The sequence below is a fragment of the Capricornis sumatraensis genome, chromosome 14 (assembly GCF_032405125.1).
Source record: "Capricornis sumatraensis isolate serow.1 chromosome 14, serow.2, whole genome shotgun sequence".
Lineage (NCBI taxonomy): Eukaryota > Metazoa > Chordata > Mammalia > Artiodactyla > Bovidae > Capricornis > Capricornis sumatraensis.
The window spans coordinates 58,174,190-58,193,250 of record NC_091082.1 but is presented as its reverse complement, the minus strand read 5'-3'; the positions used below and the strand labels follow the sequence as shown (position 1 = coordinate 58,193,250).

Genomic DNA, 19,061 nt, shown 5'->3' with positions numbered 1-19,061 from the left:
TGAAGGAAAAATTGAATTAGAAATTCAGTGCTGCACAACAATTTAATGTAGAGTTTTTATTTTAATTGCTGCACTGCTTGGCTTTTAGGATTAGTTTCCTGACCAGGGATCAAACTCTGGCTTTTGGCAGTGAAAATGTGGAGTCATAACCACTGGCCCATCAGAGAATCCCAAATCCAGGTTTATTAGTCAGGCAGGCACTTCAGGAATACCAGCAAAGCCTCCAAATTGAAATTACATATTAAGAAGAAAACATTTCATTGGCCTATCAAAATGACTATAAAATTAATTCACAAACTCAAGTATTTTTAGTGAAGTAATCAAACTAGACATTACTATAATTAATCCTACCGTGCCCCTGCCTGTGTCTGCGATTTAAGTACCACAATCTTTTTATACACATTTGGTATTCTCTAGCAAAATACAACTGAATTTTGTCTGCTATACACATTTAGACCAATTACAATATTTTTTTTATTCAGTAAAGATTGAACAACCTTGGATTAAATTTTTAAAATAATTTATACTTTAAAATATAGTATATTTCAGATTATTTCCTGTGAAAACTAGTCACTAATGGAAAACTATACTTTTGCATTTTTAAATACAACAAGATTTCCCATGAGCTAAAATTGGATTCCTGGCTCCTAGAAACATGGAAGAGGCCCTCCCTCCACCTGCTTGTAAGGAAGACCAACCATGGCCTAAGAGTGCAGCCTGGCAGCACAGGCCACACGTGCCAGCTACGTGACCAGGTTTCCACCTGGCCCAAACAACTTTACTCTAAAAGCGACACCCCTGTGGCTCCTCCGCCCTCTCCTTTACAAACTGTGCATAAGTGAACCCAGAGTTTAAACACCCGCCTTTGCCCAGGCTGGTCTTCAGGGCATGGTCTGCAGTGCCTACCTTGTTTGTGGTGTAGCTGTCCCAGATAATAAGTTTACCATCCTGCGAGGCACTGACTAGAAGCCTGGAGCAAAGAGACAAAAGCAAACTCATCAGCAACACTGGAGCCTCCCCAAAGACAGCAAATAAAAAGTATATTCTCACGACAACTAATACATACTTCAAAGTTACATTCCCTTCAGATAATCCCCAGCAAAGTTCTAATTGTTAGACCAACTCTGAAAGCATGAGAAGAAAACACCCTCACAGGTAAGAGTGCAGGCCCAGCCGCAGCCCCTCAGCTATTCAGATAAGACATGCTGGTTGCCTAGAGCTGCTCTCTCGTGGTTTCTGGTCACCATACACCAGATCTGAAGCCCACAGATCTTTCAAGAGTCAAGGTGGTAGGAAATATTTAGTATATAATTTTATGTTCCATTTTGACACATAAAAAGCATAAACATAAAGGACTAATAAGTTTTTAGATACTCAGAATTTATAACCCATTTCTCACCAAAATGGGAATCCAGGTCTCCTAGAACCATGAAGGAACTGGTTTCCCACCTGCCTTGAAAAGAGATGCCAATCTAAAGCACAGCTGTGCCTGGTCCCACAGAAGAGCCTAACGAACATTTTCTGTGCCAAGTTTCTTGCTCCGGTCAGTTGGGCTAAGTACGGACCGTGTGTGATGAAGAGGTGCTATGTCTGCATTTGCAGAGATGGACAGGATGTTGCCAAAGGAAAGCATGACCAATAGGCAAAGGAACTGCAAACGCAAGTACTCCAGGAACCAGCCCCTCCTGGACAACCTGGGGACCCTGCCCTACAGGCGACGCTGCTCCAGGACGGGCGAGAAGGTACCCACGGAGAGACCTGTCAGTAGGGTGGACAAGGAGAAGGGTCTGCCGTTTCAGAGACTGCATCAAAACACGGTCTCAACCATCTCAGACACAAGTGCATTTGGCTTCTTGAACTGCTCAAACCTGAAGGTACCATCACTTGAGTCACTCTGACAACTGACCTTATGTTCTGAGGCACAGACTCCTTCACGTGGAGTCTGGCAGGGAATACACATGTGTTCAGCTCTGCATGACAAAACTAATTCCAATGCAGGCTCCAACTCTATTATTTTGGGGATGCAATTTCTTAAAGCAAATCCCTGCCTTGAGGTGCAGTTATAAATACATCAGGCACTTGAAAGACCCTGTGTATCAGATCAAGGGTCACTTGGCAGCTCTATTACTTTCAGGCCCTTCTAAGTACAGGTTGGCTGGAACATCAGAGCCAACGTAAAGAAGCTCATCCCCTGGGAAGGTCACCTCTGAAAAGGTCTCCTCGTCAGGAAGCTTAATATCTGCTGACGTGCCCAGGGTTGGAACCTTTAAGCAGCCCTGATCCCCCAGAAGGTGAGAGAAGACACACCTCTTAATCCCCAAGAGGACCGCCATGAGGCCCTGGCTCCTTCTGTCTCCCACTTCCTCGGAGCACAGAGGCAGAGCCAGGAGAAGGCCCAAAGCCCCAGTCTGGGTCCCAAGGCCTCCCCTTCCTGCACACTCACAAGCCTGGATGGATTAGCAGTGTTTCCCTCTCAACTGTATCACTTTGGCAGATTTCAGAAAAGGGAGAAAAGGTTTAACATTAATTCACATGATTGAAAGAGACTCTCAAACATTATAAAAAGTAGACTTCATATATAAAAATTACAATATATTGATAAACATATTATAAATACACATATAACATGTACTGACACAAGGGCGCCCACACACCTCACTGTGGGCATCTCCTACAGCTTTATCTCCCCTGAAAAATTTCTTAATTTATTCACTTGTTTTTAAAGTATTTATTTATTTAGCTGTGCCAGGTCTTAGCTGTGGCACGCAGATCTCCAATCTTCATTGGGGCATGTGGGATCTAGTTCCCTGACCAGGAATCAAATACAGGCCCCTGTACTGGGAACATGGAATCTTAACTACTGGACCACCAGGCAAGTCCCTCTCCTATAGTTTTAAAATACAACCAGCTAACTAATGCGATAGTCTGAGAATACCCATGAACCACACAAATATAATAAAATAACTGGTATTCCCATATTATTATTATGACTCATTAACCCTGAGTCATGAAAAAAAGTTGTATAATAAACTTTGATGTCTATGAAGATGCCATAAACAAAATGTACATCCGAAACATTAAAAAAAAAAAAAATTCTGATGTTAAAGAAGAAAATTTTACTCTCCAGAAAACATGGCTATCTAGGGGAGAAAAGTCTCCAAAGGGCTCTGGATAGCAGGAGTTCTCCTTGGTATCATTTTTTGTTTTCCTAGTTTATGATTATAAAACAGCCCTTGTGTAAGGGCATTATACCAGTAATTGCCATTTGAAAAGCAGCTGTACAACACACGTCCATGTACCCTACACTGTCCAAGAAAGAGAACAAGCCAGGTGGTGCCCAGCAGCCTTCCCGGTGCTCTGCCTCACCCTGCTCTGTGGGGACCACGACCCTGAACTGGAGCTGCTGCGTCCTCATGTTTGCACCTTCCACCACTGGATTCCCGAGCAGAGTTTGTGTTCGAACCAGAGGGCATGCAGAGCCTTGAGGATGTGGTCAGGACAGCTGCATGATCTAGGGGCTCCCTGCCCCCTAAGCCCCTCTCTTCATCGTCACAGCTCTGGCCACACACTTGCCATAGTTCTTCGAACACAGCTCTCGGTCACCTCTCAGGACACAAGTGACTGTCCATCCAACTTCCTGTCTAACCAGGACATTGATGTTAACACAGATCAGGAAAGACCCCAAGGGTAAGATGCTATATGACTGCCATCTATTTTTTGAGAGAAGAGTCTAAGATGGATGGATTAGTAAGGGCAATTTTCCTTTTTTTCTCTTCTATTCTTTCTGATCATTGCCATCATTAACAGGATCTAAGTTAGCTCTCATTTGCATTTGGAATTATATGGGATACTGTACAGAACAAACTAAAAATAGAATCTTTTGTTCTATAGCTGTTGACACACTAAAGCAGCCAATTTCACGAACAAAGAAAAAAATACCAAGCAGAAAATTCCTGACAATTAAAACATGAAAAAAATGCAACTCAGAGAAAAGCATCTGATGCTCAAAGTATAACATGTTAGGTATCTGAAAAAACACATTACAGTCACAACATCACATGGCTTTTTCTTTAATTATTTGGGAGGAAAAATGGAGAAAGATTTCCAGTACCATCCAACAGGAAGACAGAAGGAGCTGGATGGATTTCATTTTAGCAATGCTACAGGTGAAGGGAAACAGGGGACGAGGAAGGGGAAGGAGGCCCAGAGAGCAATGGTGACTAGTCACTTAGAAAGAGGTGTGAACACAGGCAGAATTCAAGGAACAGAGGGATCACTAGAGAAAAGGGGGTGGGGCGGGCAGGCCAGGGAGAGGCAGAGACAGCACCTCTCATGTACATGCTCCGTGCCCCAGTGCAGGCCCTCAGGAGACACGCAGCACTGTTTTAACTCTCCCGACACCACACGGGCTGGCTTCTGATCCCTGAACCAGGTCACCAAAACCAGGAGAGGGTGTGGTCATGAGGCCACGAGAACAGGCTGGAAAGAAGAGCCATGGCACAGTGGGCAGGTCACCCCTCAAGGTGACACGGAGGGGATAGGTCAACAACCCCACCTGAGGCAGCACGGGCACCGTGGCATGGAGCTGGGAAGACAAAGTTGAGGGGAGGGTGGTGACAGGGGAACAGCAGTATGGCCAGCTGTCCTGCCTGCTACACGTCTGACAGCAGTGCCCAGTTTTTCCTTTACCAATCCCAGCCTGTGGGCTCCGGCCCCATCCCCCCACCATGAATGCCCACATGCCCGCGTTCCTGCCCACACACCTGGAGTCGGTGCCCCAGTGCATGGCATAGATCTTGGCCAAGTGTCCCCTCAGCGTCCTCCTGGTGCGCATCTGGATTCTTCCCACAGGGTCAATGTTGTTTGTGATCTTAAAAATAAAAGTTATCAAGAATTAACACTATGGGAGGCACACTCTCCCCCCGCCCCCACTGCCAAAGTCTCCTTCACATCCACTCTGCTCAGTAACACCACCGCCCTGGATGGCTGTGCCTGCCTGGCTCCTGCCAGTTAGCCCAGCCTCGCTCCATCGTGAGGCCCCACCCCAGGCGCAGCAGCTTGGTGCTGGCCCAGAGCCTCCTCCCCCCACCCCCATCAGCACGCTAACTGGCCATCCAGGCCCAGTTCCTCCTGCCTCTGTCCGGCCCTCAAAGGCTGCTCTTCCTCCTAATTACAGCCTCCTCAGTTGAGTCACCATCTAACAGGGCTCCAGGAACATAGACTGCTTGGTGCTGTGTGTGCTGAGCTGGACAAAAGTGGTCATCTCTTCTGCACTCTGGAGTTTAAGGGACAAAATTCCATGTGCACCTACTGTTCACCCAACACACAAGAACCTGATGTTCATGACTCTGGGTCAACAAATCGTAAGTGTGTCACCACAGTGGGCTTTAAAAAATGTAGAGTCCGAAGTGCATCTGAGAATTCAAATGTAGGTGATCCCAGCAGTCTAACTTTAACTTATTGTTTAACCCCAATTAAACAATAGCTTCTAAAGCACTGAGATGATGTAAAAAAATGTAATCATCCTCAACAGAAGAAGGAATATAATTTTTCTCTCACATTTCTGTTCATTGTTTAAGACAAAAAAATTTTTTTCCAATGAGGTGAAATTCACCATCTGAAAATATATAATTTAGCAATATTTAGTATATTCACAACATTGTTCCACTGTCAGCGGTATCTGGTTCCAAACCATCTTCATCATCACCCCCAGAGGAAGCCCCTCATCCACCAAGCAGTCACTCCCTACAGCCTCCTCCTCAACCTTGGGTAAACACGAATTTATTTTCTGTCTCTACAGGGTGATCTGCTCTGGACAGTTCATATACACAGAATCACACAACATGTGACCTCCTCTCACTGAGCACCCATGTCTTAAGGTTCACCCTTCTATAGCTGAGTAAGTCCCACTGTGTGGACAGGCTGTGCCTGGCCCTGCTCTCATCCCCTGAGGGCACACAGCTGCTGGGAGCATTCGTACACCGGCTGGTCTGAGCATCAGCTCTAGTCTCTGGGTATGTACCTAGGAGTGGAGCCATGGGTCGTAACTTAGGTTTAAATCTCTGAGAATCTGCCAAACTGGACTTTAGAAACTAAAGTTCTAAGGCAGACCTAATTAGGGAGGGAGAGGAACTTCAAAACATCCATATCGAAACTGTAATAATATTTACGACTCTGACCTCTGTAAGAGGACATTATTACTTAAGGCTAGAGAGGTATTTATGTTTTATCTAAAACTTACCACAGCCTATGCCCAGCATTGACAGTGACCTGCAAATGAGAACCTTCAAACAGGGGCCCCACCCTCGCTGTGCACCAAGTCAGAGCACCTCCTTCCAGAGGCCCAGAGCAGACTCCACAAGCACCAGCCTCTATAGCAAGTCAGTGACTCTGTGTCAATGGTCCTTACCTGAGAGAGAGTCGCATCTGCACACGCCTTCCGAGCATCCTGGGAAATGACAAGGAAAATGGGACATTAGTGCTGCTCCCAGAACAGGCTCCCCCAGACCCAGGACGCAGTCTCAGTTAAACTGAAAGTTGCTCAGTTGTGTCCAACTCTTTGCGACCCCATGGATATAAAGTCCATGGAATTCTCCAGGCCAGAATGCTAGAATGGGTAGCCATTCCTTTCTCCAAGGGATCTTCCCAATCCAGGGATAGAACCCAGGTCTCCCGCAATGCAGGTGAATTCTTTACCAGCTGAGCCACCAGGGAAGCCCAGGAAATACTGAAGTGAGTAGCCTATCCCTTCTCCAGGGGATCTTCCTGACTCAGGGTCAGGGTGTCCAGCACTGCAGGCAGATTCTTTACCAGCTGAGCTACACAAGGGAAGCAATCTCAGAGCCTCTACCAAGAGCCTCCCCACCCTGCCTCAAGCCCAGGGAATGGTGGACACAGAACCAGCCACACACGGACACATCTCAGCCTGCAGATCCCCATCCCCGCAGATCACCCCCCTAACTAATGCACAGCACCCCTTGCCCGCACCCCTGCCTGCAGACTCCAGCACCTCCCATAGCACTGCACCTGCGTCCTGAGTCGTGGGGCCCGAGAAACAATGTCTAAAAGCACTGAATGGCCAGCCCATGGAACTTTTCTTCTAGAATGTTAACTCAGGACTGTGTTTTCAAGCCTAACAATCACTGATGCTGACTTCTATGGAAAGGAGCAAAGGGTCTGGAGTCAAGGCAACCAAATCTCTGGCTGGTCACATCCTGCTGCTTGCTTTCTTATCTGTGAAATGACCTTGTGAAGCAGGCAAAAAATGTAATAAAAAGGGATGTTCCTGAAGCTAATGAAGACGTCCTTGTTGTTCCTAAGCAATCCAAGCTGCTAGAAAATAAATCTGGAAATCTCAAATCTGGATATGACTTTTACAAACAAAAAGCCACACACTATGAAGGGAAATGAGACACTGGTTTGAAAGGGTAAGACTCTGAGTGTAGGAGTGGGGCCCAAGAAGAAAATTTGGGTGTAGGAATAATTTTAAAGGAAACTGACAATTTCTCATTAAACTCTGCCATTGTGTAGCCATCTGCCCACCTGCGCTCACTGATACACATCTGAACGCTCATGTGAACGCTCCTGAAGGCGTCCAGGAGACCTTCTCCAGGGGCCAACAGCCTCACTGCTAATTATTTTAACTTCATGAAGCTGGTGGTAGTATTTACCAACCTAGAACATGGAGACATACTCAAAGAGATTGCTATTATAAATGTACCAAATAGCTAGATTCCAAATTCAACTTAAATTATCCTATTAGAAGTCACTCTGCTCAGTTAATTCTGCCTATTTAATTACACAATTAAAACAGGAAAATTATATAATTGAGTATTTCTGTGCCAGCACCTACTCTGGTGTCAGGACCAGGCGGAGGGGAGATCCCAAGCAGCAGGTCTCCCATGCGTGGTTTTGTTACGGTCCCTATGTTCAGTATTCACTTCTGAATACCGTTCTTACTGATGTTATACAAGCCTTTCAATTTTAAAAAAGACAAGTATTTAAAAAAAAAATTTTGGCCATGTCATATGTGGCCTGTGGGATCTTAGTTCCCTGACCAGGGACTGAACCCAGACCACCGCAGTGAAAGCCTGGAGTCCTGACCACAGATACAGGGAAGGCCCTGGGTGGGACACTAGACAAGAATTAAAGGAAAAAGCAAACCAAGGACATAAGCAGCTTCGCCCTGGTTAGTGTCCAGAGATTAAAATGGATTTTGTGATGTCCACAGCAGACTGTGATGACACAAGAGAACAGAGAAAAATCATTTTAGAAACTAAACACAGGACCCACAAGTGCTGGTGTAAAAGTCTGCAGCACTCCTCAGGACAAGCATCTACACTGTGGAGAGAGCCTTCTCATAGGAGCCATCTCTGCAGCTGCTTAAGACTGACAGTGATGTTCAGCACTCCTCAGACTCAAGGCCAACTAAACAGCCTGGGGCAATGTTCACAATGGCTTATTGTTTAGCCAAGGCGGTCTGTCTGTGCTGAGAAAAATCACCACCGTGCCCCTCTGCAGAGGAGAACACCCTGGCCTACAGTCAGTCAGGCCGTATCTGGGTGGATGTCCCGCCAGCACAGGACAGCACGTGGTGAGGCCATCCACCTGGGCCACAGTAACTGCAGTGCCCGCACATGCCACACGGCCTGGGGTGCTCACTGGCAGGGTTAGCCCTGGAGCTCTCCTTCATCTGTCAGAAGCTCGCGTGTCTAACACGCACCACATTTCAGTCAGCGTTCTTCACTGACACCACCACAGGTCAGATGAGACGGTGCCTTGGGGTCTTTCAGCTGAAATACCAATCTAAGAAAAAGAGACGCTCCAAGCGTCATCCACCATCTCCTGTTGGACTCATTGTGTCTGCATTCTTTAACAAGTACGTGTTTCTTGAGCAAGCAGGAAAAAAGGTTTTCCTTAGCTAGAGAAAGTCTTCCATTCCCGTTTGATGTACTGCCAATTCTGTTTTGTGCAAAGAAAAAGAAACCAGCAGGGCTTCAAAGGCAGGGCTGGTTCAGCTCTTTGGCTCTACCTGTGGACAGTCCATGGGGAGGGGAGGCCACGAAGATGCCAGAGGTGCACACTGAGGCAGTTTTGTGCTAGAAACACTGAACTGGCAAGACTCAGCACCAAGAGTGTGCAATAAATGTACTTATTAATTACATGTCAATATGGTAATCTTATATACACTGGTTTAGATACAGTTGCTAAAAATTAATCCTACTGGTTTCCTTGTACAGTTTTCAAGTCCATACATGGCTCACAGGACAGACCTGTCCCCTATGAGGAGGGCTGCATGTGCTTCACAGAAAATGGGTTAAGATGCAATACTCACTTTCAACCTTTATTTTTTCCCACAATATTTGGATTTTTTTTTAAGCCTATACCATACAAACTTTATTTGCTACAAATAGATCTGAACCCACTATTTATGAACAACAATTTGTTGTTAGAATAACAAAGTTCTGATTTCTATATTCCAGAGTGTGGCTGGACGTATTAAACAAATCTGCTAAGTCTTCCTTATTCTTATTGAGCTATATTGTATCTTTTAACTGTTGAGATTGGAAATTCTTACAGTAGAAGGATCTCTTCTGTCTCCTCTTTGGTGCATATCTCAAATAATCCCCTTATCTTTTCTCAAGCTCAGTTAAGAAGCTGGCTAAAATGACACTGGTCTTTCCTTCCAATTACCATCAGGCCCTTGGAGCATATAATTGGTCATTTAAAAGGAAATAATTAGGTTTCCCTTTGAAATACCCGTGGCTCTGAAGCATGCCTCTGCAAACCTATCAGCAGACTGCATGGAGGGGTGGTGAGGAGGTGCTGGACAACTCTGCAACTGTCCTTCTTTCCAACGGGCAGCTGGACGGGACCCAGCCATTTTTACGTTCAAGTCAGTGTCTCTAACAGCCAAAACCCTCCCTAGGGAGCACTCAAGAACGAATCACCCACACCTACAATCCTTCTATTATTGTTGACACTCTTGCTTTTAAACAAATTTCCTGCCCTCAACTCAGGGGTCACAGTGGGGAAGCAGACACCACACTCTGTACGGTGGCCAAGAGAAGGTCCCGCAGCTAATTCCCAAGGTTAAGAAAAGAGGCTCTGAAAGATGTCTATCATTTCTATGGAAACATTCTACGTGTATTCAAGCAACAATATACTAGAAAAAAATCCTGAAAATAAGGTACTAGGCCAAACATCTGGATCTATAGTTTCTACATCCTGGGCCAATTAAGATTCAATTTCAATCCGAAACAAGGAATAGCCATTCTGAAACCCATCTTTCCTTAAAATGGTAACATCACACCTGAAATCCAAATGATTAATAAAACGAAGCATACAGGTAGTTTACGTACTCTAATTTGGTTTTTAAGCTGTTCGGCCTCCTGCCGTAACTGGTCAAGTTCACTCATCTTCTAATCTTAGTGCTCTTCAAAGCCACCTCAACGAATCTGAGATCTGAAAGAGAAAAACATGTACCAAAAATGAATAAACAATGACTGAGTCATTTAATGAAGCTGGTGAGAAAAGGGAATTGAAATTTTGAGAGCTGTGGTTTCTTTATAAGTCAGAGAACTTTTCTTTAGTCTTCATCAGAACACATAAAATGCCCACAAGGGCTGGGTCAGCAGAGTTTAAGTACTCTTGTACATGAGTCTCGAAAAATGACAGTGTCCAGCAGACAGCACAGAAGGTGGTGGTGGGCTGAAAGACAGAAAGTCTGTCTAGAAGCAGTTTTCACCAAGGATCTGGACCTCACTATAAATTCAAGAACCTAAGAGTGATGTTTAGAACAGCTCTCACGTGAAAACTCAGGGCAGTTAGTTCAGGATGGGGCACAGCGGCCACCCGGCAACCTAGCACCTCAAAGGCATGTTGATGACCCTGAACCCATGACTGCCCAGGGGACATCAGCAGGTCACAGAGCAATCCCAGAAGGACTCAGCTTGGTGTCCAGCAGGCCTCTGATTCAGGACAACTTACTCTCCCACCAAAATGGGCTCTGGGATCCCAAGAGACTCAGAAGCATCACTGCAGCCCTTCTAGGCACAGGCCCAAGAGGGCTCAGTACAAGCAATCCTGCTGTCTACTCCTGCCCCAGCCCCACCCCCACCCCTAGGCTCATGAGACACTATTCTTGAAATCACTGTCAAAACAAAATTATCTGTTAAACAAGAGATGTATTTTCCCAGGGGAATGCCATAGTTGGGGGTTGCATTTCTGACCAATAACATAGCTGTTAAGTCAATCCTAACTGTGACCAACAAAGCCAAAGAAACAATCACAAACATCTTTTAATCACTTAAGAACACAATTAGCTCCCACCTGCAAGCACAGCATATTGCAAGGGCCTCAATTTCCTATGCAAATACAGAGGGGGAGATTCTTCCATCCTCGATTTTGTGTGAAAGTCACAAGGTTATTATAATATATACCAGATATTTAATTAAAAGTGTCCTTTATTTTCTTGAGACTGGAGCACATCTGGGGGAAATTATCTGGATGACCCAAGAAACACAGTTGTTAGTTCCCTGACTTTAGACTTTCTTTTCCCTCACAAAAAATAATTGTGATATAGTTTGTATTGATGTGTATTTATTGAGAAAATAAGAATACTTTCCCCAGTAAAAAGCACCTTTGAAAAGGATGTTATATCCTGGTTGCTGCCCTCACCTGCCCCTGCAGCCCTGGTCTATTCACGGAACAAATCCCACTGGCTGCTGGGCGCACCGCGCAGGAAGCACAGAAGTGCTGGGATTCCAGAGACAGCAAGGCCCTAGCACTGACCCTAAAAGGGGGTCCACACCACTGCAAGGAAAGGACTAATGGGTAGGGCCGGACGTGGGACTGAGGCATCTCGGTAGGACAGTCAAAGGCAGGGGAGGCAAGCCCAAGTGACGAGAGAGGCGTTGCTTCAAGGGGGTGCTCTAAGTTTCACTCTCGCAGACCCCCGGCACCTCCCTCGACGAGTGGAGCTCAGCTGAAGCTACCCTCCACGATAACTGGGCTGATTCTCTCGTCTTCACATATAAACTCAAAGGACTGCAGCTGATGAATATTAATGTGTGAAGTAACAGGGCCAAGAGAACACGAAATCATTTCAAAATAGAAAGCTGTGCTGATGTGCCCCTAAGCTTCCAGACTGTGCTGCACACCCCACCCTCCTGAGCACGTGCATCCACACGTGATCAGTTATTATCATAAGGAACAGTCCGCTGAGTCGGGGGTAGTTTTGCCCCACTAACACCCCCGCCCCCATCAGTAAACAACTGTTCTTAGTCTGTGGATAAGCGACTTCCTTCAATCCTTCCAAAATCCACATGAAGAAAACTAACAGCCAACGTTATCATGAGGTACACTGAATTAAATGGTGAGTTTTAGTCAATAAACCATACATTCTGATCTTAATTTAAACACTAAAAAGCTGAGCTAGTTTTTAGGTAAGGAAAACCCAATAAACTCCTAGGATCAAGATAAACAGGTCAAGACCCAAATTCTAGTATTAGGTGGAATCACTCTTGAGATCTTAAAATTAAATATTTCTTTTAACTAGATGCTCTTTTTTACATATTATAAAAGAATATATACATGATAATCATCCAGACGTATTGCTTCAAACTAGAGAAATTAACTTACTGAAAACCTAAATATCTTTAAAATGACAAACTCCAATTCAGTTACCTCACAAAATTTCAGAAGCAGTAACAGTACTTGCTGACTTCAACCTTCAACCACAAGCAAAGAGAAGAAAACCGGATCTATTTCTTTCATCATTTAATTATTAACATTGCCTTTTGATTACAGTTCTATGATCAGTGTCCACAGTTAAATCTCAAGAGACTCAAAATTCGTATTTGTTAATATTCAAAGAAAAGGTGCTCAGTAGTGTCCCACTCTTTGCGACCCTGTGGACTGTAGCCTGCCAGGCTCCTCTGTCCATCGGATTTTTCAGGCAAGAATACTGGAGTGGGTCGCCATTTCCTTCTCCATGGGAATCTTTCCCACCCAGGGATAAAACCTGGGTCTCCGGCATTGCTGAAAGATTCTTTAACCAACTAAGCGACCAGGCTACTACCAATAAGAGTCCAGAAAGGTCCAAAATTTTTTATCTTACAGTCTGGTGAGAAAGAGAAACTACTGGCAGACATTTAAAACAAAATTCAGCCATTCTATATTCTGCCATGTTGAAGAAGGTGTCTGTAGAGGGACTTTCCCTGATGAGGGGTACCAGGGGGCCCTGGGGTTCACTCTGACCTGGCACCAACCAGGGCCTCCTCCTTCCTGGGCTAATGGATACTGAACTGGCCTCACAGGATGTGCATGAAAGGACCAGGCAGTGAGGACTCCCGCAAAGAGAAGCCGGCACCCCAAGGAGAGCAAGGAGCATGCACACACGTGCAGAACAAACTGAAAGGAAGCAGAACAACTCTGAACTCCCACAAACTGAAACCCCAAATGCTCTTTTGTGGAGAGACAGCAAATGCAATAAATGGGGTACAGGAATGTACATAAAGGATGAAACTTCTCCTTTTGTGTCTATAAAAAGACTACACATCTATGCTCACATAAGTAAGCAATCTTTTTTCTACATAGATGAGAAAATGTTAATGGTTATTTTTGGAGAAACACAGGAATAGTGGGCAGTTCTGATTTTTTCACATTATCATATATATATGTATGGATAAGAGAAAAAGAAAAATTATGTATATGTATATAATATGTATATATGTAAGTTAACCAGTTATCTGGGCCTTGAACCAAGAAGCACTTACAATTTTTCCTCCATTTTTCAGTTAAAAAAAAAAGCAAACTAGTTGATATTAACTTTTTACTGGATGAACTACTAAATATCACTAATAACAATAATGAAGACAGCATAAAAACCCTGAAAAATGCTCATTATATGTGAAATGAAAAACAAATGTGTCTAATAATTTTAGCTATTTTAAGACCAAAACATAAGAACAGCAGAATTACTGGCTATACTTTTCTCTTTTTTCCAAAGGCTGGATATGCCATTCAAATTCCTTTGATGACAAAGACGAATGAACACTGAAGGTTTCACTTACATGTTTCGTCTCTGCTGCTCTCCTCACTGTCCTCAGTCCCCCAGAGCCTCCAGGAAGCCCACCATCGGTTACGTGGCCTAGGCTCCTTCTCTACTCCAGGGCCAAAGTCACAACTAAGTACTGGCCATGCTGACTCAGCACCCTGATCAGTCTAATCCACTAAGACAGGACCTGCTGAGAGCCTTACTTCTGTTCTCTGTGACCCACATCTGCCACTAGCTTTCACCTGTTTAGGAAACATTTTCTACAGAAATGTAAAGTAAAAGCAAGTACTGTGAAATGATATGTCCAGCAGTGGCTTCGAGCAGCTTCACAGCCTAGCAAGAGCCCAGTCCTCTCCACTGTATCACAGTATAACTTGGGTTTTGGTTCTGTACAGACAAGGAAGGTGACGTCCACCCCTCACTCTCCAGTCTGGTCTGCGAGTGCCGGGGTGGAGAAGAGCACTAGTGAGACCACTGCAAAGGGCTCCGGAAGCCTTTCTGTGATCAGCGATTAGATCACGAAGTGCACCCTCCACGAAGGAGCCAAGAACAGGCGGGCTCAGCCCACTGAAGGGCAGGCAGCCAAGACACCAACCACCAGGGTCCCTGCTGCACGTAACTGCCTGGGGAAGCAGCAGCCCTGACGGTACCCTGTGCCCCAGGGGCAGGAGTCTGCTGACCTATTTGGCCAAACGGGTTCCACACCTCACCTCCAAATAAAGCAGCATTTGGAGAGAGGAGTTTGCATGAGGCATTTAAACCAATTTCACCAGCTTTTGTGTTTTTTCCCTTCATTCCCAAATCCAAGTTAATCTCCGAAATTGAGGCAGCACAACTCCACAGGGCAAGGTACAGGGCACAGGACACCTCCTCCCAGGGCACCCCCAGGCTTCCCGGGGGTGGGCAGTAGATGCTGACAGAGTTAAGAATAAAATGCTGGGTCTGAAATTCGATTTAAAAAAACTGAGGAGGGAAACAGGAGGGCATAGAAAAACACATCCAGCCAAAACTTGGTAATTGCTTTAGTCTGGTGATAGGAGGTCCTTATGCTACTTATTAACTTTTTCTATGTTTCAATTTTCCATTAGAATAGTTTCTTTTTGAATGTTAAGAGACCCTGAATTGATTTAAAATCCAAAAACCAGGACAACCTGAACATGGTCTGGGTATCTGATGACAAGGAGTCGCAGCTCTTCTGTTCGTTGCCACAATGAAGCTAAAACCCATAACCGTAAGACGTGCTTCTTACTTCTGAGGGAAATGAGACTCTGATAGGAAGAAGATAAGTTAAACAAAACTAGGAGAGTTTTGTTCGAGCTGCATGATTTTAGGTAATATTCTTCTTTTAATCTATGTTTAAACATTCTCTTAATAATTTTTTTAAGTCATTTTTTCTTGGTACTGTTTGACTGCAAGTATATATGCAATTTGTCATGTGTCTCATTTTAAAAATACAGACGCATAGGTATTCCTCAAGCAGATCGTATTGTATTTTGACATGGATCACGCTGCCATGTTAGCTGGTTGGTTGTGAGAGTCAGTCCCAATAATGCCCAAATTTGTCTGAACAACTCAATGGTTGACCGTGGAGGCTTATATGATTCAAAAGTGATAAAAAATAAGTTTTGATGAAACATTCGTTATCTTCTAAGAAGTAGCAGATATCAACATACTCAACACTCAGTAAGCCATAGTTAGCTTTTATACAGGTAAAGACGGTAATGGAGACGAAGACAGGAGATCCCATTACATCTACAATTCTTATCTGGCTCCGGATTTAAAAAGCATCCAGCAAATTCTTACATATGTTCTTTGACACTGTGTTACATTTTCTTAGAATGCAATGATTTAGGACTTCCCTGGTGGTCCAGGGGATAGGAATATGCCTGCCAATGCAGGAGGCATGGGTTCCATTCCTGGTATGGGAAGATCCCACATGGCCCAAGTCAACTGAGCTCATGGACTGCAACAAGAGAAGCCAGCCCAACTAGAAAGCAGTCCCTGCTCACCCCAACTACAGAAAGCCCACACACAGTAACGAAGACTCTGAGCAGCCAAAAATAAGATAATAAATGAAAAAAAAATTTTTTAATGCAATGATTTAAAAAGTCTGCCCCCAACATCTAAGCTGTCTCATGAGATTTTCCTGTTTCTCAATTTTCTGATGCAAATTTTATTTATTTTTTAGCCAAACCACACGGCAGATATGTGGGATCTTAGTTCCTCGATCAGGGATCAAATCCACAAACCCTGCATTAGAAGTGCAGGGTCTTAAGTGTTGGACTGCCAGGGAAGCCCCCCAAATACAAGTTTTTAAAGAAAAAGCACAGCCCCCATTTAGTGTTTACTGCTAGACAATGCATACAGGGGAGACTTGCTTCTCACATTCTACATTTAAGACAATGTAGCATAGCCTCCTTCTCAATCTACTATCTAAGGCCAATTTAAGCATATTCCCTGAAGCATCAGTACAACCTAAAAATGTAAGCATTCTCACCAGAAATCAACTGATACAATGATGATATATTAGTTCTGTAAACAGAAAAAAAAAGATACAACATAGACTCTATTGGGAAAGTGAATTTACCTATTAGAGCTACAAAGGTCTGACTGGCTCCAGGTCCCCAGCTGATGTTCTCTAAGCAGGAAGAGGAGTCTCAGTGTGTGCTGAATCACTTTAGTCCTGTCCGACTCTTTGCGACCCCATGAACTGCAGCCCATCAGGCTCCTGTCCATGGGATTCTCCACGCAAGAATACTGGAGTGGGTTGCCATGCCCTCCTCCAGGGGATCTTCCTGACCCAGGGATTGAAACCACATCTCTTATGTCTCCTGCGTTGGCAAGCAGGTTCTTTACCACTAGTGCCACCTAGGAAGCCCCTTCAGTTTACTACCTTTTGAAAATAAATGTTCTCATACTTTCAAATCATAATAAAACATACACAGATAAATTCACAAAGTCACTGACAGCCAAAAGCCACTTCCACGCAAACTGAATTTCTGGGAACCTGTGTATCAATTTAAGAAATCCATGCACACTGACATCAGGGGAGAGGAAAAGCCCCTGGTGCCATGCAGGCATCTGGTCTGCTGCCTGGAAGTGGCTCCTACATCTTCCAGAACACACTTCCCTGGTTTCCCAAGACCCGGCACCAGTCCTTGAGTGAGAAGGACCATCACAGGGCTAAAAGCACCCAGAGGGGTTTACTGTCTAACAAAAGCTAACCACACATCAGGAACTCCCCAGCATTCCAGTGGTTAGGACTTGGCACTCTGCTTGTCAGGCTCATGTTTGCTCCTTGGCTGAAGAACTGAAATCCCACAAGCTGCTCAAAGCCACCCTCTCCCACCAAAATAGTTTCTTTAAAAAACCAACCATGTACCTGGAGACAGTAGGAAAGTACTCCGGCTCCATGGACAGACTGCAGAGCACACAGAAAGTAAAAGAGTACCTTTTGTAACGCCGCTCCATCCTCCCTACACAGAAATGGTATCAAGTACTGCCGATTCCCTATTTTGTTTACTAAAGCCCATTACTTAGAAGGCACTATCTAGTTTTACCACCATACAGAAGGTAATTATGGTTCCTATGCAATGTCACATTTGGAAATAGTAATTTTTCTATCTTCAAAATAGTAAAATGCAAATAAAGAATTTACATTTCATAATAAAACATCTGATAAGAAGCATGTTATAGAAAGCTTTTAAAAAGTTGCAAACATACTGCTATTGTACTGAATAATTTAAAACTCAGATTTATTTAACCTAGCACATGAATACTATTTTGTGCCTGCTAAGAAAATTCTTGAACCAGAAAGGAACATGCATCTCAGTCCACCTTGCATTTATAGGTAACAAAGCACTGGAGCAGACCTAGGAGACCCCAGGGCCCTGGCAGCACTGCACAGTGGGAGCCGAGGAGCCCAAGCAGGCAGGGTGCAGGGTGCAGCGGGCGGGTTCCAAAAGGGGAGAGCCCACCTGCTGCCCAGAGCCCACCTTTGCAGGCTGTCTCCCGCACAATCTGTGCGTCCAGGAAACCTCTGCGGCTTCCAAATGCTCATTGGCACATGGGAAGACTCCCCTCGCCCAGTACTCAGGTCTCCCCAGCCTCCCTGTAAGAGTCAGGAAGTTCTGATCTAATGATTTCAGAGCCAAATTTAATACACAATGGACGCCATCTAAGACGCCTGCACCCGGAAGGAAGGAAGGGCTAAATGGGAAAGGTGGTCGGACTAAAGTCAGCCGCACGCGACACAGGCCCCTCTGAGGGGCTGCCACCCTCATGCTGGGGGAAGACTGCTCTCCACCATGCCACATGCACACCACTGCGCAGATAATCTCTGTCTTTACACGCACTCCCGGCAAACTACGATGAACTCCACTGGGTGTCCTGCATGCCTTAGCAGGCCTTGCTGGTGGAGGCAGTGTGGCTGCACGTGGCAGGGGTTGCACATCCATCCCCCAGGCCTGACGCTCATCAGCAGGTGTAACCCCTCTGTGTCTGGCTTTTGGTCTGAAAATGGAGACAGAAACAATCCCTACCTCACAGGCCACAAGGACTCAATGAGGATCCACAAAAGGTCCTTAACAACTGACTGAACCACAGCGAAGTCTCACTAAATAGAACTTGTTACAAAAGCAGTTAACAGGATTTTCCACCTGAAATGATTTAGTAACAGAAAACCACTTCTTCCTTCACCTGCCACACTTCCTACCCAGCCAGTGAAATAGGTCTCCACAGAGGTGGAACTATGCCTAACAGTGGCTGCCAGGGTAACTAACCAGGGATTCATCAGATTGAGGCTAGGCAGCTCATATGCTAACTGTTCCTTCAGTTTAAAATATCTTTATTGAAAGTAAGTAACACAACAAAACAGATAGTTTGATACATTCTGAAACATTAACACACCTCTGAAACCACACCTCCCTGAAGACAACTAACACAGCCACACCCCAAGTCTCCTGTGCCCCTCTGTAACTGCCCCCCACCCCCCAGCACCCAT

General features: G+C 44.9%; 1 protein-coding gene across 4 annotated transcripts in view; it reads right to left on the bottom strand.

The window, feature by feature from the left end:
- The window catches only part of GNB1 (G protein subunit beta 1), a 75,830-nt gene that overhangs the window by 11,842 nt on the left and 44,927 nt on the right, over window positions 1-19,061 (bottom strand). For all 4 annotated transcript variants that reach the window (XM_068986581.1, XM_068986578.1, XM_068986579.1 and 1 more), the window contains 4 exons: window positions 10,362-10,464; window positions 6,410-6,448; window positions 4,764-4,870; window positions 907-970 (listed from right to left, as the gene is read on the bottom strand). In XM_068986581.1, the coding sequence (XP_068842682.1) occupies window positions 907-970; window positions 4,764-4,870; window positions 6,410-6,448; window positions 10,362-10,418 (267 nt within the window). In that variant the 5' untranslated portion in view covers window positions 10,419-10,464. The remainder of the gene's footprint in view (window positions 1-906; window positions 971-4,763; window positions 4,871-6,409; window positions 6,449-10,361; window positions 10,465-19,061) is intronic.